Genomic DNA, 21,944 nt, shown 5'->3' with positions numbered 1-21,944 from the left:
CGATGCAGAATTGTTATCTTGCAGATAAATAGGTAAACCATTTGAATCATAGTTATGAATCTTTGTGTACCTATACCTTCTGAGCTACTCTATCTGTATGCCAAGTTTCAGAAAAAATTTTGTCATTCAACGGCCGAGATTGGTTTCGTTTATCCATCTGGCAACACAACTTAATCCATAAGATTGATAGCCGATATGATTCTTAAAAGTTATTCTAGAGTGATGTTAACAGGATTTATGTTCTACACTTTAACATGAATCAACAAATTATGAAAGTTTAATTTACGGATACACCATAAGAGTAGACCATATTCCTCTCCTCAACCCCACCACAAAGAAAAAAAAGGTTTTAATACCAGTGACTCGTTATACCATAAACCTACATGCACAATTCAAAATCTTGTTTCACTGCATCACTTCTTTCTAATTACGAGTCAAAGCTTTCTGATTTACAAGTCACAGCTCAGTCCTTGTCCTTGAAAGCCGACGTTATGGCTTTGACCAGCACTATGTTACATTCAATGTGATAACTAACTCAGGTTCATTGCTCTCTTCCTGTGAGATAATACACTCACAACTCTAATCATACCTCAAATCATCAAGTGTAGTGACTACAATTTTTAAATCAGGAGCACTCCATGCCTAAAGAAGGGATTTTTTTTCAAATATTTTGTATTTACCTAAACTGTAAAGGAAGTTGGATGTGTGTAGTATACACTAGTACTTTTCATTCCCTCCTGGAATTGTCTTTTGTTTTAGTTTCACAATGTGGTTTTTAATGTGCACATTCAAAACTACCCCCCCCCCCTCCCCCAACAGATGGTTATCTTGTCTATGACCAGTTAAAGTCAATACATGTATTTACTTTCCCCTCTAAATTTGATTTATACTCGAAAATTTTAAGCATGCTTGGATCTTTTGTCGTTTGTTGAGAAGTAAAGCATTCTTGGTTTTTCTTTCGATATTGTTCTGATAAAAGAAAGTAAACATGTTGCATGCGTAACCTTCAACCATGTCCTTCATATTCTATTGTGGTTTTCTGTCAAATGTGTGCACTGATCAGAAATGAAGAACAACACTGTGTGTTTTAATACTTGTGTGTGCCACTTTCTCTATTTCTCCCATCCTTTTTTTTTCCCTCTGGCCTTAAAGAACAGTTTTACGTGTCCATCACAGTTTGCTTTTGTTTAAAAAAAATCATATCTTGTGAATGTACATTGAATAGGGTCTCACCCATACTCACTGATTTGTTTTGAATGTGGTAATTGTACAGTCACAAATAGTGTGCACAAAGATGTGACCAATGATTCTTGGTAATTCTACTTTGTTAAAAGTTTTGTGTGTAAGATGTTACACGTGGTACATTATTTTCATATCTGTTGCAAAGTTGTTGTATGTGCCATGTACATTATTATGCTAAATCTAAGAGAGAATATAAATTATGAACTTACAAGCTCAAGCTCTGCTCTGCTATTTATTGGTTAATGTGTACCTTTGTCAAATAGAAGGAAAAAACGGATGGAAGGCCAAAGATGAATGGTAGAGTGTATGTGAAGATGAACAGATTGAGGGAGAGAGGAAGAGATAGATAGCTAGGAGAAGAGAGAGAGAGAGAGGAAGAGAGATATAGATAGAGGAAGAGAGATATAGATAGGGGAAGAGAGAGATGGAAAGTAACATCAATATTATTTTAAAAAATAAACTAGTCTGGAGACGATCTTTCATAGACATACTTACATTTTAATTATAGTTTGAGAATCAAAACGATAGGTTTGGGTTAGAAATGGTCTCTTGCTAAACAATATTACTGTATTTCTGACACATACGAAGAGATGAACAAAATTACAGAACTTGTTCAGCATGAGCAATGTGTTAGCATTCTAAAAAGATTTCTTCTTGACTGTAAAGAGTAACAAATATGATGCCTACAATGTAAAAATGATGTTCCGAGCACAAAAATAATTTACATCCATATTCCAAGAAGTATAACGAAACCATACACAACGCTGATGGTCATATACAATGTCCAGATTTGTAATACTAATACAGCAGCCGGACAATATTGCGTTCATCTTTCTCTCTCTCTGTCTATACTTATGCTTGTATAATGTACAGTAAAGCTAGAAGGATAACTAAATAAGAATGAAATGGAAAAAAGCTACAAAATGAAGAAGAAATAAAGGACTATGAAAGAGTGTTTCAAGATTTGTATTCAAACCCTGGTGGCGATTTCTTTGAATTTGTGTCGATTCATCTCCCAAAATCTGCTTAATAGTTTCAAGAAAATCAGCACATCTGAAACCTTGAATATTTGTCTTTAAAAGTAGGTACCTTTCAATAGTTATAAATACGCTTTCATTCATATAAGCAGAAATTGTACATTTTATTGAAGATTTGTACACAGCAAGTGTTACATACCTCACACAAAACTTGATACGGGTACATCAACATGAAAAATCTGTGAATAATGATCACAGATTTTCCACATTCATTAAAAGTAACAGAGCACAGATTTGTCAAAATTCGCTTCTATTTAAATGAACATAGATGTCTAGCAAGCGTGAGGTAAATAGCTGGAAAAGGGGAAAAGTTCCGCATTAACAAAACAATCCTCAGCGTAACTTGAACACATACTCACTAGGAATAGAGCATTTATCTACTTTGCTCAAGACGAAGTATGAAAGGAACTTGCTTTGAGAGTATGAGAGCTAGCCATAAATCGGCTCAGAAACAATCTTTTTTTTGAAACATTTAGTCCTGTATAGAAAAACAAATAAATCACTAGGTCAATGTACATGAGGTACCACACTGGTATCCAGGTATAAAACAAAACAATTTTAACCAAAAGGAGTGATATACAGAGATAGGAGTTTGTACCATTTGCTTGTAATGGATAACTTCAAATACCAGTGAGTTTCTCACTCTACAGCCACATGTATATGAAGGGTATACATTTCTTCAATTTTCAGATTATCCAAGTTATGAGCCCCCCCCCCCCCCCCCTTGACTTCACTCAAAGAGTATCAAATAACTACAATAAAGAAACATACACATCATCAAAATGAAATTATCTTACAGCATATAAAAGGATAATCAACAAATTGCTATATTAACCATATATCTGAATGTGTAAAATAGCATAACTGGGAACTTCTACGTTTATATTTGCTTCCCCTTGGGTAGGTTCACGTCCATGATAAACAAAATATTCATATCATGAATTTTTTTGTCTTCCTCCGGCATTATAGCTTGGTGTTTTTCTATACTTTAAAGGCACAATGCCGAACAAATGGAAAAGTGTTACGAGATGGTGCCTCTGGTTTTAGCAGCTAGAAGATTTATATCCATACATGTGGAAAGATGCTACTATAATTTCCTTTCAACATTTTTTTTGCAAGTTTTTAAAATGACTGCTGGATCCAATATGAATGGTAGTGTTCTGACTCTAACAAAGGGCAGATATATTATTTGTAGTTGCAGAGAGGCATGGTATTAAAAAGAGGGAGGATCACAGAGCTAGGTCAGAAGCATTCCATGCTTAATGTTTGTCTGAACAGCACATCATGTACTTCGAGATTAAAATTGAGACCTATGGCATTTTCAAATGTCAAGACACTGGAGTATGTAATTACATGTAACAACCAAATATCAAGAACTTCATGTTAACTTTGAAACCATCAGGCAATAGTGTTTAAGTTAAGTATATATATCTGGATCAAAAGCTCTTTATGTCTGCATTCGGTGTTTGGGGTCCAACCTTCCTTCATTTACTAGTGTCTCTCAAACTTGACAGAATTTTTTTACTGTGATAGCAAAGAAAAGACAACAACCAAACAAAAACCTTACCATCTATACCCCAAATTATTTGGTACAACCGGATTACGTAAAAATTAGTAATTTAGAATATCCTGCCTATACTTTCCAAGAATGAAGGTCAAACAAGCTGTGACCATTTTAAAAAAAAAATTATAAATTTTGTTACGTATTTTATGTTTTATTTTTGTTAATCATTCAAAAATACCTGCTTTGTTAGATTCAGTACACTACCATTACACTATTTTGTTGCTCCACTCCATGTGGTATACAAGCAACATGCTCTTCACCCCAAGGAAATCCACTTGCATTGTAGTACATGTATGGCAAACATCTCCCCCAACAATATTGAAGACCCCTCCCCTATCTCTTGGCGGAGGCATATTTCAAGGTCCATTCTTTAGCTGTAGAGGGAGAAAAGAAAGGGAGGGGCATGGACAGAGGTAAAGGGGGGGGGGGCAAAGGTAGAGTGGTGGAAAGAATAATGAAAGAGAGAGTACCGGAAATAGGGGAATTAGAGAAAATAGAGAGAGAGAGAGAGAGAAAGAGAGGAGGGGAAGGTAGAAAAAATGATGAATAAGGGGCATAATGCGATAATCAGGAGCAGGGGGAGAAAAAAATTATTTTTCCCTTCTTTAAACTCACTTTACCAGATCGGCTTTTCTTTCCAAGGACGCTCAAAATAAAAAAATTCCTTGCAACCTTTTCCTTTTCCTTTTCCATTGGACGTATTCGGGACATTATAACCCTTTTTATTGGTCGCTGGCCAATTATTGGTCACAAGATTCAAGTAGCAAACATGATTGAAATCGAGAGGCCGCTATTGTTCACCGGTAATTTACCGTCTTAGCTTATTAATAAATCAAATCAGAAGATCAACTTGCATGTATTGATGTTTTAATAGCTTTTTAAAGAGTTTACAGCAGAAACAACCCGGCACATGTGTATTATCATTATGATACATGTACATGGAGTCCACATGTGCCTTTTTATGTGGGGCCTGATATAACGATGCATCGGCTATAAAGAGGAAAGTAAATTGGTCCCAACGACCTCATTATATAAAGTTTCCCCTGTAACAAGTGTTCCCTCTAATAACAATTTAGAACTTTGGGGAAAGAGAATCCAATCAATTTATAATTTGAATGCTCAAGATCAAAGCACATTATATCTGCCTATAGAATTTGATTGCAAAATGTAATGAGATGCGAAAAAGAAAAAAATCTGCAATGGTTAATAATCTAAGTTTTAACGAATTTCTTCAAACCAAGTTTGCAATCCTTAGCTGGCCCCGTCTTGTAAAGAGTTATGATCGATTCAAATTGAACGTAACTTGACATCAATATCACAAATGATAGGAGTTTGCAATTGACTGGAGTACTTAGGATCAACCTACATCCATAGCAACTCTTTACACGATAAGGCCCAGGGATTAACTACTCACCCATTTTAATCGCGCCTGCCTCATTTTCTTTCCACTTCTCTGCAACATCATTTGCTAAGGGATCATCAGGATTGGGGGCACTCAGAAGGGCTTGAATTGATAGCAATACCGTTCGAATCTGCAGAGCGGGGCTCCATTTGTCTGCAAACATCACAAAGAGATTATGCATTCAATGTACACCGCTTACAATTCAATTGGACTACATTAGAGCTTTAATGCCATTTTCCTTTCATAGGTATCAAATTTAAGAGCCACATCAATTTCTCAAATGATCTACTGTTCAGTTCTAATAACATTGAAAGTATACTTCAAAACAAATTTTTGCAAGAATCTATTTTTTCATCAACTCTTTACTGGCTTTGAACAACTTACATGTATGCATGCATAGAACAAAGAGTGGGCTGCCACGATAGACTGTTGACACACATACAATTTATATGTATCACATGATAACAATTTGGGAGTCTAGAGCTTCAATCCAAAAAAAGTAATGAGTGGGGAAAAAAGAACTCGCTTTATTACAAGATTTTACATGCATTTATAGAAATTATGTGTCTCTTCAAAGTTATGTACAGGTAAATATAGCTATTTGATATTAAAGACAGTGCTATAGTTGACTTAATTTCTACTTTATATCTCAATTGTTATTTTGTTTTGCTGCTGTCTAAATATTTTTGAATTTTCAAAATGATATATCAGGCACAAAAATAGCATTAATTGGTAAAAGAAAGTGAAAATATTATATGTTAGTAAGGAGACAAGATATTTACATCGACTGTTATCATCGATACATGACATTTCATCCTAATGCTGACAGACAAAATCGATTCTCAATTATGACTGTTTGTTTTTATTCAATAGACTACATCTGCTTTTGATTTTTACTGAAAGGAAATACAATCTTGCATAGATTACAATTCACTATCATTTTTATGCATCTTCCAAATCATCTAGTCTAAATGCACTTTCATGATACATGAATGAAGAAAAATATAATATTGCAAGAAATTTGCACTAACAATAATTCTTAAAATTCACAATGCTGGTGAATTCTACTTTACTTAGTACAAAAAAGGGGCATAAAAGTATTAGGGTTTTTTTTGCTCATAAGAGCTCCTTGAAAATTGTCTACAAAGTACAATAGAACAGGAAAGGTGGGTTCAGATAGGGTTCAATTTCTATATATTTTTTTCCAATTAGAATTAAAAGAGAGAGAAAGAAAGAGAGGAAAACATAGAGGAGAGGGAGAGAGAGAGAGAGAGAGAGAGAGAGAGGGAAAGAGAGAGAGAGAGAGAGAGGGAAAGAGAGAGAGAGAGAGAGAGAGTGAGAAAGAAGAAGAAGTATGTTTAGGTCACTCAATTTAGCTCTCAGCTCCCACACACTTCTTGGAGCTTTTGGCAAAATCAAAATGAAGCAATAATAAATACATGTACATGCACAACAAGAAGTTCACATGCATACTACATCATACATGTAGATGTACTTACCTTTGAGTATATCAAGGCATATACGTCCCAATTTGTCAACATTTGGATGATATATTTTTGTCATAAAGCGTACTTTTGGTGCTGCCATCGGGTACTCTTCAGGAAGGAAGAGTTCTAGATTGAAAATTCCCTTTTCGAAAGGAGACTGAAGAGAGAAAGAGATAATCATAAATGTTTAGCAAAGACAAATTTAACGTATTCATTAAATATTTAAATCACAATGTAAACACACAATGGCAATGCAGTCTTCCGCAAATGAAGAATCAGAGTACCGGTACATTTTATGAAGATCCATACTTTGGTTCATAAAAAGATTTTTGGCATTACATTGTGGAAAATACTACTCCTGATCTAAAGATTAACAATTAGAGAACTATCTAAAATCCTCTTCAATGTTGGTTACTTAAATGTAAGGAAGTCAAAGAATAGCGTTAATTTACTGACCGTATTACTCTTGCTTTTTGTCTTGCACTCATCAGAGTCAATCTTGCGATTTACTCTGCATTAACAAATCTGTTACGTTTTTACAATGACATTAATGTTAACATTAATATTAACTATAACATTAACAAAATCTTTAACCATTACAATAATGAGAATAATAAAATAAATTGGTTAAAAACCATGGAAAATTTGTCTTAAAAAATTGAATTAAACCACATTCCAAAACTGCAATCCAATTCCATATTTATTTAAGTCAATTGAAGTGTCCGGTAGGCCAATACGCAGTAATGCTTTCAAGGTTCAACCCTTTACATGAGATAACATGTACACATATCTTTCTAGTTTCCACTATATTTTCAACAACAAAATTTATGCAAACAAACATTGTTGTTTGTTTACTTGATTACTTCATTGCAAGTTTAGTCACTGGGAACAAGGAAACAGGAAGAACTCTCAACAGTATTTCAGCTTTTGATAAATGAATACAGTTTAAAATCTCTTTTACTTGAACATATGGAATTCCTAAGAAGCACAGTTCTTGGTTAGTTTGCTTGAATATAAATGGAAGAACTATGTTGCCTAAAATTTAATTGCATCAGACTAATAGTTGTGTAAGTGACAATTCACATGAAAGACTTAAATTAATAATGCATCATTTCCAATGTCCGTTTAAAATGTGTTCAACAAAATGAAAGGGTCCATAAGCTATGCATATAAAATATATAATAAATAAATTCAAATCTTGATTTTGCAACTGATTACCGTAGTATGAATTGCACCTTCATTAAAACATATTGATAACATGACAAGAAACATTTCTGGCAAAGACCTCAATGAAATTATGAAAGTCTCATTGCTTGGTCTCCTCAGAAGTTTGGTGCAGTGCATGCATCCCATTGCACGTATTTGCAGAGTATGTAGCTTATGGAACATCATAGTTTAAAGATAAAGACCACTTATGGTCATGCGATTGCATTGTGAAAGAAACGTTGTGGAATCGATCAGAAAAGGTTGATTATCTAGCATATAAGTATTGGTGTGTACTGCAAGGTTCTTGAATCATCAAAATGATAAGAAATTGGTAAAGTTACAAGCACTGTACACAGAAAGATGTATATGGGACTACGTGACACATGAGCGACACATGCATTATATCTATCAGGTCCAAATAGATATAATAATGTACCAAATATATCAAATAGTAGGCAGTTTCTCTGCAAAATTTGTATGATCACATACTAGTCAAAATATATTCTTTCAAGTGATTGGTAATAAGAGCTTCCATTTCATTTTTTGAGAAGGGGACGTTTCCAAAACTGGTCTTTACCTTTAAGGACCCTCGGCCATACATGTACTTACATCTTTGGGACCATCAATGGTCACCATAAATAATCTGCAGTTCATTTCATCTGGAATTGCTGATATTCCTGGAACTGGCTCAGAATTTAAACGCTGCGTCTCCTATTTGGTGAAATGCAGAGAGGGAGAGATGGGGAAAGAGACATTAAACATAGAGTAAAGGAGGGTGTTTTCGGCCATCTGCAGTTTTCGGCATGTCCGTTGGATGCATGATGAAATCCCTTTGAAATACATTGCATAATAGCATATCACATATCCCACACATACCATAACATGCCAGAGTCACTGAAGAACCACATTTGCAATGGAAAATATATCCTTAAATATGACTTTTTAGCGATGTAATCGGCTGTCCCGCTACCCGAATCTGAAAAAAATTGAGTATCTTACGCGTGTCTGTAAGGAATATGGGTACCATAAAATGAGCTGTATTTCAAGTATTTTTCAGATTTACAGCCCGATGTTGTGTGAGTCGCAAGCTCAAAAGTATCTCATCGCATGTATTAAATCAATACAGCCGGATACCGCAGCGCGCACACGATATCTCTGTCTAATTCAGATTCCAATTTCTAATCACCGCAGAGGTAGTTTTCGGCAGGGGGAGCTCCGGCGTGGGACACCTGCCCTGCCTGCTAGTGCTATAGATCAGCGGGGAAACGCACGGCGAGCGCATGCACGCTTTCTATTGACTTTGTACATGCGGCCGAAAACTACCTCTGAAACAGTGAAAATGGAAAAAAAAATTCTGGGATTTTCTTTTTTGTTTAAATAATAATAGTATTTGCTTCATGATTTGAACAAGAAATGATAATATATGGGAAGTAAAGAGTCCAAAAAATAGGATTTTGTCTTAAGTGGCCGAAAACCTCCTCCTTTACTCTAGATGGAAAATATTACAAAAGATAGAAAAAACAGAAAAGACAGAAAGCATAATAAAAAAATTAAAAAGATGGGGGATACACATGCAGAGAATTTAAGGTTGTAATTGTTCCCAAATTGGCAACTCTCTTATTTCCCTTGCAAGCAGCCATCTATATGGACTTCTGAGAATCATTAAGGAAAAATTAAATTCTTGTTTTATCATATCTTGGGTACAGGTGTAATGAAAGTATGAAACATTTCTTTTGAAAACAAAATATATTGTTTTCAGTACAAAACAATTGGAGAGCTTGCTCGCAAAGAAAAACAAAAAATTACCTAAAGGCAGGGCTCGACAATGAAACGTAAAAGGTGGCCTTAAGTTGCAGAATTTAGCGACACTCCCTGCAAGTGCTGACCTAAGTGCTTTTTGCATAAAGTAAGCATCACAAGATTCTGTGTCACTTTGACATTGCAAAAAGGAAGGTTCTGATATCTGCGCACTCATTCATTTTACTCAGTTTTGGGACTATTGACATGATGGATAGTATTTCTTTTTTTTACATAGATCTAGATCTAGGTCTGAATATGTATTGCTATCAGTATCATAGAGATGAACAATTTTTTGATGAACAATGTTTGTTGTTTGTTTTATATTTCCTTAGAATCTTCTAGTTATGCGTCTGTGAGCTGTGCAGACATGAATCATGATCTCTCTAGCCATGCATGCATGGACCAATCCGACTAGGTGCTATTAATATCATATTTCGTAAACAAGATAAACCACCAGCGCCATAGTCACGCTTATGCGCTAGTGCACTAGCTTTCGCACCATGCCTAAAAATAGTAAAATGTGATTCTTTTCTTCAAAATCATAATTAATAACAAGTCTTTCCTAATTTGTCTTTGTTTTTGGCTTTGCATTTTAATTAACAGAATCAATGCAACCACATTATTTAGCTGATTTAGGCTCCCATTTACTGATTTAGAATCTAGACATTATCAACTGAATTATTAGTGCCCAATCCCCAGGCTGCCCGTACGCAACTCGGCATAAGGCTCATCATTATGTCAACTCAGATGTTGAATGTCATTCGGACACAAATAAAGTCACATTCCAAAAAAAACATGAGCAAGATCCGGATCCCTTAATCCTTCTGTACTCATGACTACCACTGAGCAGTAGTTATTACCCCCACCTAAGCTAACCAACACCAAAATCATCTTCATTTCAACACACACTCACTCATCACTGTCATGTCATGAATAATGAAAAATAAAATGAGAAAGACAAAACAAGGGTTTGTCCACGATGGAAAATCATACCTTTATAATTCTTCTCGGTAGCCCCGCCATCAGTAACCGATTTTATTTGTCTTTCTTTTTTCGATCAATCATGAAATAGATCGTGTAACACTGAAGCGAGAATACAGGGACTCTTTCACCACGAAAATGTTGCGCCTAGCTAGCTAGTCCACATTACTACATACGCAAAGTATATGGCGCATGTTAATTTTACGGCCGTACGCGCGGGCGCGGGGCTTGAGGTCAAAGCGCGCGCTTACGCCTAGCTCAGTTTGCAGAACTTCCTTGAATAAAACAACGTACGCGAAGGTCGTCGAAAAAGTCAGGTAAAATCACTGGAGTTTTCGAGTGGGGGTATATGATCGAGCCTTGAGGGAAAAGAGGGTAAAAGGAGAGAGAAAGAGAGAGAGAGAGAGAGAGAGAGAGAGAGAGAGAGAGAGAGAGAGAGAGAGGGGGGGGGGGGGGGGGGGGGGGGGTGGGAGGGTAAGGGGGAATGGAGGGAGAAGCTAGGGAGATATGGATGGAAACATGGAGGTCCATGATGGGAATAAGAAAGGGAGAGAGGAAAGGGAGAGAGGAAAGGGAGAGAGGAAAGGGGGAGAGGAATGGAGGAATATCGAGGGAAGCTAGGTTAATTAAAGGATGCATCGATCGTCGCGTAATAATTCACTATATAGCTGAATAAAGAAAAATAAGTAGGCTGAAACATAATATTTATATACAAATGAATGTACAATATTCGATACTAAGTCTGCGTTTGGCACTTAAGATAATGAAATAAACGAATGATGAGAATCCAACCCCGGCCCCCCCCCCCCCCCCACTCAGTGTTATTTAGGGTACGCATATGCTCGTACCCTTTTTTTGAAAGCACCCCCTATCTGAGGACTGCCAACATTTCCGAACCCCCCTTTCGCGGGCTTTTCGCGTGCCTTTTCCTGCCTTGGAGACCCCCCTAAATCAGGAAAAATGCTCAATGTACCCCCCTAAATTCGGAATAATTTCTCAGGAGTCCAAAGAGATGAGAGAAAAAAAGAAAAACACCCCCTTTTTAAAGAAATCTCCGGGTGAAAAGTCAAATACACCCCTTTTTTTACAATTCTCGGGCCGGACTTTGTCGCACGAAAAGTACCCCTTTACCGGACATTTTGGCAACACGCATGCGGTCATTCCGACCTCTGAGTGGGGGGGGGGGGGGGGCCGGGAATCCAACACTATTTATTAGGTCACGAATATCAAACAGTAAGCATCCAAGTCAGTGTTGGTAAATAATCACTCAAGACATGATTCCAATTTTTTTCTTCTCGATAATGTGTAAATCATTTTGAAAACCATGATAATTCGCGCATGGCAGATTTCAGAGAGTCTGAAGTAGAAGTGTGAGAAACCAGATTGTCCGAATTAAACAAAAGGCTGCTATATTTAGATCATTTCGCTTTTCATAAGTAAAGAAAATGATGTGGAATTATTTATCATTCAAAAATATAATTCAAAATCTCATATATACGCTCATCTTTCTTGTGGCGCTATGGTTATGATGAATAATCACGCTGGGACCGAGCAGGCACAATTTGTAATGGATCATGATTGCAAAATTGCATTTGTTCATCTGCCTCGTACAGAGGAAAAACCCAATCCATGGCACTCACCAGGGACGAAAAAGGCGCTTATGAGAATGGAAAATGGGCATTTGTCGACCGAAAAGAGGCACCCATCAGATTTTGATAGGGGCATTTATAAAAAGGGATAGGTTCCCTATTAGAAAGGAAAAGGGGCACGTATCACTGTTAACAGGGTATTTATCAGAGATGAAAGGGGCACTTATCGCATCTGAAAAGGGAGCCATAATCATAATGATAAAGGGAAATGTGCATTTGTTGAAAGAAAAGGGGCACCGATTAGATTTTAATAGGGGCATTTATCGGAGGTGAAAGGGGGCTTTTATGAGCGGGGGGAAGTGGCTCTGATCAAAAAGAAAAAGAGGTACATGTTAAAATAAACGGGGCACTTATCATTGATGAAAAGGGGAAATTATAAGAAGGGGAAGGAGCACTTATAAGAAGGAAGTAAATAGGGGATGTGTCAAAATAAAAGGGGAATTTATTAGAGATGAAAAGAGCACTTATCAGGAGGGGAAGGGGCAGTTGTCAAAGTGAAACGAGTATCTCTCAGAATTTCTTAGGTGAAAAGGGGCATTTATGAGAAAGGAAAGGGGCTCTCTTGTTTTAATGGGGGCACTTATCAAAAGGAAAAGGAACACTTATTAGAAAGGAAAGAGGGCACGTGTGAAAAATATAAGGTGCGCTTATCCGAGTTAAAAGGGGGTAGTTATTAAAAGGGAAAGGGGCACTTCTTACAAAGGAAAAGGAACACTTTGTCTTGTCAAAGCAAAAGGGGCCCCTATCAGATTTGAATAGGGCAATTATGAGAGGTGAAAGAGGTGCTTATCAAAAGTGAAAAGGGGCGCTTCTCGTACCTGAAGAGGGGCACTTAGGCCTAATGTTACTAGAGATTAAAAAGGGCAGTTATGAGAATGGAAAATGGACACTATTGCAAAAGGAAAAGGAGCACTTATCAGAGGTGTAAAGGGGAAGGGGCACTTTTAAAATTAATAGAGGCACTTGTCAAAGTAAAAGGGACTTGTTTCCTTTGTAAAAATATGGGCACTTCTTACAAAGTTAAAGGGGTACTTTTCCTATGTAAAAAGGGGCACTTTATGGGTACTTGAAAAAAAATATATATATATAAACAGGCGTAAGTTAATATGTAAAATTGACCCTTCGACTTTGGGTCGCAGATGTAGATCTATTATAGCATTCGTGCAAGCTTCCAATACTCACCCTACCGTAATGTCTGGCCTAGTTGGCTTAATGTCGCTTGTACTACTGTTAAAAATAGATAAATAAACAATTAAATTAAAGGATTGATCGATTGATCATAGTTAATTGAATAATGATAATATATTAAAGCGAGTAACCCACCCAGGGACAGATATCCACAGTATAGTCGCCGGCTATGTTCCTCCGAAGTGTTAATTATTATAAGGAGTTGTGGTAGACCCGAGTTTTAACGGGGTGCAATACGGGGGTGCTACATCCATGCATATTAACTTATTATGAATATATCTATATGAGTCAGGGGCAGCGGCGGAGCAATTCTAAAGTTAGCCGGGATGTAGGCCTACGTTATAGGGACAGCCTTGTACAAAAGATGCAAAGAAAGATACCTTGAAATTAAGTACCATATTGAGACATTTGTATACCCCCTATTATAATCAGTCCTTTTTAAACGATTTGATATTAAAATGTTTCTGTCTTTATCTTGATCTATATTGCTTTATCATTCAAAAAGTCAAGAGGATATTATATAGGTGTCTCTATAATATTGTATATATCGTCTGTGTAGCCTGTGATCAAAGCATCTGGAGCTCCAGCGCTCTGGAATGGAAATATTCAGTTTCAAATGTTGGTAAAAGTTCTCAGACAAATACTGACAGGGCAGGAGTGAGAAGATCGAGCTCTATAGATACCTCTCTAATTAGATGATCAATGCCCCCCCCCCCTTTTTTTTTTTTTTTTTTTTTACTGTGTTATGTATGTGTTTCGATTTGCTCTATTAAATATGTCTTTTCACTTTATGTACCCATTTATTCAAATGAAGTAGTCCTGTATCTATGAGCGACTTTTCATGTTTATTCACTTGTCAAAAAACATCACTTGCTCAGCTCAGCTCTGTCTGTACTACGTACAGTGCAGCGCCGGAATTATCACGCATGCGCAACTGTTGTAAGTCTATCTTGTGAAAATCCTAAGTAAAACCGAGAAAAATGCCATCAGAAAACTTCGAAGATGAGGGTCTTCAGAAGAACCCAGACTTACAGATAGCACAACTCCGATTTCTTTTGACATTGGAGAGTCATAAAAATGACAAGAAAACAAAAGATGATCTATTGGCAGCGATTAAAAAAGAAAGTAAGTAAAATGTGTTAATGCTTTGTCATTCTGTAAATTGTAGTCCCGTTCGTTATTAAAAATGTGTGTTGAACGGGTGAATGAAACTAACATGCATTGTATTTGTACTATTGTATTTGTAGGCTAACTGAAATTTGAATTGAATCGAACATATGATTGTTGTTACTGAAAGCACACAAGTTTAAACTAGTGGTCGAAATTTCGACCACAAGGAGCTTGTAATGCATTACCATTAGAAAAAGATGTGTGTATCAATTATTAATAATGAGGGAAAATGAAATGAACGTTTTGAAAACTTTTTTTCTACTCGGGTCTCAGTCGTCTCACTCTCAGGAATTTAAGTTAAGGGGTGACCAAAGTTTGCAGAGATTTTGAAAATTTAGGGAAAATGTGATATTCGATCCACATGATATCTCATATTCTACACAAATTTATTTAGATCTATTTCAATTATTACTAAATGGATGACAAATTCATTGACTTCAAATTGGTTCATCTAGAGTAGAGTCTACGGTTTGCGGCATCGCCCGGTTTGCGGCCAGGGGTATTTGTTTTAAAAATAAAATGAATATGACTCGATAATAATCATTGAAACCTACCGTGGATTCCACGGTAAGTTCTGCTTTGCCGAAAACGTCCGTAGCAGGTGCTCCTGTCGGTACGGAGTATCCGTCAGCGATGTCGGAAATCTACGGCACCAGTCGCCGATGAAAATTCCAGCAGGTGCTAACTTTTTAGTTAAGAGATCGAGGCATGACTAGATCAATATTGTAGCTCTATTTGTCCGATATTTGTCCGATTGGAGGTGAAATTTGATGTTTTTGTGGAAGTATGATGGCTGTGGTCTGTCTCCTATCGCAGATATTTTGATTGTGCCACCGCATGGCCAGTTGCATGGGGTGGCCGCAATCCGGCACGTAATTACGTGTTTTTTCTGGTTTGCGGCGGGGGGTGTTAATACACACATAACATGCGGGATCGTGTATGATGGTATGTGTGCTGATGTGTGTACCCGCTATGACCCGATAGTTTCTAGTAGTACTTACCCCCGGATGGGATGATCCATTCGAGGAAAAGGTGAAATTGTTTAAAACTTGACAAATTTACCGTAGCAACAGATAAACATGAGAATTTGGGTTACCCGTAGTAATTTGGTACATGCTTTCATCGTGACGTAGCGCATAAAGCTTTGTGACGTACGCGTGCCGCAAACCGGTAATGCGTGCCCGCAAACCGGGGAACACGAAGCATTTCGAAACGTGGTCAATGCTGACCACGCTGTGGGTCAGTTAGGTTATTTGTGACTTCTATTTAATAAGTAAGTATATGGACTCTTTATTGAGGGTATTGAAGTATTCTGTGAGTATTCCAATAAAAATAGAATCGGCAGTTCCCCCCGATCGGCCGCAGACCGGAGCCACTACTCTAGATCTAGGATTTAGGAAAATTTATCGTCAAAGAATTCCAGAGTATTGTGATCTAAAAAATTTGATGTCAGATCGACGTGCGCGCTGCAAGTTAAAAAGTCATTAAAACAATGAGACCTTACTTCGCGCACAGGGGTTGACAGCTGATTATTAAAAAATGGGATCCATCAAAAAGAAGATATTTTCATAATTTGCAAGGCAAGATATCATAGTCTACAATCAGTTGCTACCAACCACTTCTTACTTACAATTTTGAGGATATCTGCTCTCAAAATGAAGATTTCTAGACCATTATCGGTAAGTTAGTAATTTTTTGAAATGGACGCAAATGACTGCAAAATTTGCTGATCTTTCATCAATATTTTCATAATTTTACATCCAATTCCAGAGAAAATTCCATCTATGGGTAATATTAAGTTCCTCTTTCCATTGGAGATATCAGATTTCGAAAATCTTACCAATTTGTTGAGGTAGCGAACTTAGGTCGCGTGCGAACTATGGTCACACCGAAAAATCATATTCTTCAATTGGTCATTACAGACATTAGGAAGAACTTCTACGTTCTAATAATGATATTTCATTTACATGTATAATCCAAGGGTCTTAATCGTGTCCAAGAAAAAGAAATCTGCATTGATATTTTTTGCTGCCGCAAAGTCTTGCGATAAGTCTTGATAGACCTGGTAATCAACTTGGCCAATGAAAAATAAGCCCCATTTATTTAAATGAGATTGATAATTAAACAATTATATTTTTATCAAATTTCCTTCAAAACTATCTTCTTGACTGAATTTGATATTTTTGAAATTACTTGAAAACCTGAAGTGTTTAATAAGAATGTCTGTCATAATTTTCTTTTTCTTATCGCTTGACTCTCTCCCATATTTTATATGATTTGAAATTTATTGTTCAATGTTAAGAAATGTTTACAGAAGTTCAAGTTATCAATGTTTTTATAACTTGAATGTACTTCTAGGTATGGCACCATACTATGAAGAAGTGTGCAAAGAACTTGGCTGGAAAGTAGATGCTGCTGTCTTGAAAACAATGAAAGAGAAAAATGAGACAGACCTGAAGAAATTAAATGAAACACTGGAAGATGCTGAACAGAATCTTGGAGAAACAGAAGTACGAGACGCTCTCTTAGGGAAAGCAGAATTCTTCTGTCGGATAGGGGACAAGGTACGTAGCATTTGTGGTTTTATGAAAGACATTCTGAATTCAAATCAATACTAGAGTATGATTGTGGTTCATGGTGGAAATTTGTATGAGATGGTTTGGTGATTTGAGGAAGGGGAGGGGAGGTTAGGCTCCATAGGAAGATGTCAGCCAAAGAAATGAATAGTAGAAAAGGGAGCTTGTAGTGTGGATTATATTTATATCACAAATAAATGTGAAAATGGTCTGTAAGTAATTCTGTTTTAGGGCTGTAACAGTCATCTGAAAACCATAATTAAGGTAGTGAAGGAAACTAAGTAACATTGGAGTCGACTCTTTCTTGATCAAATAATTGCATACAAAAGATTGTGGAGAAAATTGGAGCCTTTGTCTTGTCCAGTCAAGATATTATATGATGATATGATTGTGTAACCATAATCATTATGGATGTATTTATAAACAGTACAGCCAAGCTCCTATATCATCACTTTATTTCTTTTTTCTCTCCAGGAATCTTGCATGACAGTATTCAGGAAAGCTTTTGACAAGACAGTTGCATTAGGACACCGCCTTGACATTATCTTCCATCTCATCCGTGTTGGACTTTTCTGGAATGACAATGATGTTATCACCAGGAATATAGCCAAGGCAAAGAGGTAGGTTTCAGATAAATAAGTTGTTAATTCTTTTGAAACTTCAATTATGGATGAGCTATATTTATACTTGCTGCAAAGCCATACAATTTTTTTGCAAATTTTAAACTTTGACTAGTTTTGTGGCAAGAAACTTTCTGGAATGGCACACATTCAACGTTTGGATTCATTATTTTGGGATAAAAAACTAATGCAGATGTAGACCATGCATTGATATCGTTGAAGATCTGATTTTAATGCAGTCATTATTGTAGCACACCATGGACTCTATTTATTAGTGAGTCCAAGTCATTGATCTCAAGTAGAAGAAAGAAAGAAAAGGGATGTGTCTTATATGGTCAAGGACTTGGAATAAAATTTGTCAAAGCAACAACAACAACAACAAATATACCCTCTTACATGTAGATATGAATAGAAATGAACAATTAAATAATTGAAAAGATGAAAGTGGGACATTGTCACTGTAGATCTTGACTATTTCTTATCTTACTGAGCTATCAAAGTAACTTTCTCTCGGTCTTTGACAATTGCTTACTTTCCACCCAGCATGATTGACGAAGGAGGAGACTGGGATCGGAGGAATCGTCTCAAGGTCTACCAGGGTGTCTACAATATGTCCATCCGGGAGTTCAAGACATCCGCAAACTTTTTTCTCGATACTGTCTCAACATTCACCTCCTATGAGCTCATGGAATACAAACAGTTTGTCAAATACACAGTCATCACCTCCATGATAGCACTGGAGAGGACCGAGCTGAGAACCAAGGTGAGATACATGTAGTATCATTTTAAAGGTATAGACCAGTTTTGGAAATGCTCCCCTCTCAAAAAATGAAAGGGAAGCTCTTATTACCAATCATGTGAAAGAATATGTTTTGACTAATACGTGATTATACAAATTTGCAGGAAAATCGCCTACTCATTGATATATTTGGTAAATTATTATATCTATCCAGACTGGATAGATATCGCGTAGTCGCATATACATCTTTCTGTGTACAGTGCTGGTAAGTTTACCAAGACTGGGCCAAATTTCTTATCATTTTGATGATTCCAGAACCTCACAGTACACACAAATACTTATATGCTAGATGATCAACCTTTTCTGATCGATTCCACAATGTTTCTTTCACAACGCAATCGCATGACCAGAACTGGTCTATACCTTTAATGACAAGAATAAATGTCATACACGTACGACCTTTCACAACTTTATAAAAATGTCATTAAACAGAAAGGCAGAGGCTGTAACTTTACCTTTTTTTCTGGTGTTTGTGTATTAAGGAAATTATGGGATTAAGAAAAAATGGAAGTCGATAAGCTTTTGGAACTTGGTCGAGTTGTAAATTACTCGATCTTAACGACAGAACCTGTTGCAATAATATACTTCTTTTTTGTTGTTGCCTGTGAGTTTGCTTAAATCTGTCTCTTTATGAGATGTATTCAGCACTGAGCACTAAATAAGAAATATGCCATATTTGTTTTCAATTACATGGACTGTCAAAACATGAAATTCAAGCATGTTAGAACAAATCACATTTATCATCTTGGTCATTAGGTTCCTGACAATATTTCTAATGTCATGAATAAATAATGTGATTATGCAATTTTTTAAAAATTTTGTTACAGGTTGTGAAAGGATCAGAAATTCTTGAAGTGCTTCACAGCTTGCCCAAACTTCGAACATTCCTCTTCTCTCTGTATGAGTGTCGTTACGGAGAATTCTTCCAGACTCTCGGTAAGAATATGTTGTTTAAACCTCTACCAGGAAGGATATTCAGGAAGATTTGGTATCGTGTTTAGTTTCAGTCTTCATGGATATTTAACATTCTACAAAGCATAATTTTTCTGTTTCCCCCAAGTATGAGCAAATGTCTTTTCATAAAGATGTCTAATATCAGGAAGTCTCTTCTTTTCCTGATTTTTGAATTTTATAGATACCATTGCTCATATTCATAAAACCTAAGAGAGCCTAGTTGTCAACTTACTGTGTTATGTAGCCTATATAAATAGTTGACAACTAGCTCAGTAAGGTCATATGATTCAAATGTGCTGAACTGTGGCACAGATTTGCACATCCCTACCCTACCCATGTACAAATATTGTTCATAATATTTTCTCTCCTCTTTAATTATTTTTAGCCGAGGTTGAACAGGAAATGAAGACAGATAGGCTGATGGCTCCCCACCATCGATACTACGTTCGTGAGATGAGAATTTTAGCCTACACGCAGCTGCTGGAGTCGTATCGTAGCTTGACCCTTCAGTACATGGCCGACACATTTGCGGTCAGCGTGGATTTCATTGACCAGTGAGTAAAATTCTGTCACCTGTGATGTTCTGTAGCATGGTGATATGAACAGGAGTATCCATGTAAGGGCTGTAGATTTGTACAAATACAAGATAACAAATTTATATAAAAACTGTTCTTTCTTTGTGCTTACATGGAAATCTTCGTCCATGGGAGGAAATTTGAATTGTCCTGTGAAAATGTTGTTGTAGGTTAATGATGTGACATAGCACAGTTATATTTAACAAATCATGTGTATAATAGTTTGTAGTCTTAAACATTCAATAAACTTCATGAAATAGGAACTTTGGGAGAAGTTTGGTTTTATTTTAGTTGGGTTCTGTATGATAGAAATACGTTGTGTCTTGTTGGCAAACATAAAACCTGTACCAGTAATTGACGGGAGTAGACTCGAGCTGTAAATACATGACATTTCTCTGTCTTACATCTATGAAAATGAAAGGAAAGGAGATTATCTTTTCATGTATTTGTAATCCAGTGCCGTTGATTAATGTTAATCCTGTCTATTTTAATCTAAAAATTTGTCGTTCTGCACTATTTTCATAGGGAACTATCCAGATTCATAGCAGCAGGAAGGCTTCATTGCAAGATCGACAAAGTTGGTGGTATCGTCGAGACGAATCGACCAGACAGCAAGAACTACCAGTATCAGGTAAACTACCGAAAGTATAATCATTGACGTTTGCCAAGCTATGATTATTAGCTTTATAAAGTGTGTAACAATCACTGAAATTCCATATTTTCTTCTAAAACACTATATTTTAAACTTGATTCATAAGGATATAATGGAGTAAAAAAAAGTGGTACATCCTTTTATTCAGGCAGGATGAAATTTATCTCTAGCTACCTTATTGACTGTATTTTGTTTCATCTATGAATGATAGGACTTTAGGTAAGTTGTCCATCAACAATTTTGTCTTTGTATGTAGAGAAGGTCAAAATTATACTTATTGTATCGTTACTCTTGACCTTAGATTGACTAAGTTAAAATCAATTTGATTATCCTCAATTTTTCACCTTTTCTCATTGAACTGAAAGTAACAATGGTCATATAAGATGTAATTTAAAATGCATCTCCTTTCATTTTCTTCTTCTGCAGTCTATGATAGAAAAAATCATTACTTGCATTCATTCCATTTTGTACTTTTTTTTTAAATTCTTCAATTTTTCACCTTTGTTTCAGGCAACCATCAAGCAGGGTGACATCCTCCTCAACAGAGTACAGAAGCTGAGTAGAGTGATCAACATATAGACCGATGAGAAGAGACCACATAAACAGACTGTCACATGAGGAAATTTAGCAGTGCCCCCACAATCTCCTTTTTAAAATCACAAAACATATTCTCATCTGATTTAAAATCCCTTTTACTGAAAGGCTAGCTCTTCTTCGGCCAAATGATGCTATTGGCCTGAATTCACAAAGGAGGTTTATTTACACAGCCCAAAATTAGCCCAAAATAAGCGTGACACAGTCAGAGGTCCAATATCAGATGCGTGCAAGGCAAGGCAAGGTACACTTAATTTGCACTAATTTTAAACCATGGGTTATGTAAATGAGGGTTTAAACCATGGGTTAAATTTAAACTTCCTTTGTGAAATCGGGCCATTATGTTTTCATTGAGCAAGAAAAGCATATTCTTTATAAAGGTATATGAGTATTACAACCTCCTGCCTCGATCCATGCTATTGAGGGATGTTATTCTAGTTCATTATTA

The 21,944-nt window shown here is 36.4% G+C and overlaps 2 protein-coding genes across 2 annotated transcripts; one reads left to right on the top strand and one right to left on the bottom strand.

Annotated features, from left to right (window-relative positions):
- Window positions 1–1,719: 1,719 nt before the first annotated feature.
- LOC590968 (ubiquitin-conjugating enzyme E2 N) lies at window positions 1,720–10,904 on the bottom strand. Its single transcript, XM_790553.5, has 5 exons — window positions 10,732–10,904; window positions 8,548–8,649; window positions 6,745–6,889; window positions 5,258–5,398; window positions 1,720–4,217 (listed from the first exon to the last, which is right to left on the bottom strand). Exons 1-5 carry the CDS (start codon window positions 10,759–10,761, stop codon window positions 4,177–4,179), a joined length of 459 nt encoding a protein of 152 aa, XP_795646.1. The 5' UTR covers window positions 10,762–10,904; the 3' UTR covers window positions 1,720–4,176.
- Window positions 10,905–14,471: 3,567 nt separating this feature from the next.
- On the top strand, window positions 14,472–21,802 carry LOC590942 (26S proteasome non-ATPase regulatory subunit 6). Its single transcript, XM_030971994.1, has 8 exons — window positions 14,472–14,681; window positions 17,085–17,290; window positions 17,777–17,922; window positions 18,466–18,685; window positions 19,549–19,657; window positions 20,061–20,229; window positions 20,776–20,881; window positions 21,413–21,802. Exons 1-8 carry the CDS (start codon window positions 14,537–14,539, stop codon window positions 21,479–21,481), a joined length of 1,170 nt encoding a protein of 389 aa, XP_030827854.1. The 5' UTR covers window positions 14,472–14,536; the 3' UTR covers window positions 21,482–21,802.
- The last annotated feature ends 142 nt before the right edge of the window (window positions 21,803–21,944 follow it).

The sequence above is a fragment of the Strongylocentrotus purpuratus genome, unplaced genomic scaffold (genome assembly GCF_000002235.5).
Source record: "Strongylocentrotus purpuratus isolate Spur 01 unplaced genomic scaffold, Spur_5.0 spur5_scaffold_6, whole genome shotgun sequence".
In the NCBI taxonomy this organism is placed as follows: domain Eukaryota; kingdom Metazoa; phylum Echinodermata; class Echinoidea; order Camarodonta; family Strongylocentrotidae; genus Strongylocentrotus; species Strongylocentrotus purpuratus.
Note: the sequence above shows the minus strand (reverse complement) of the source record. Positions and strands in the feature narration are given on the sequence as shown.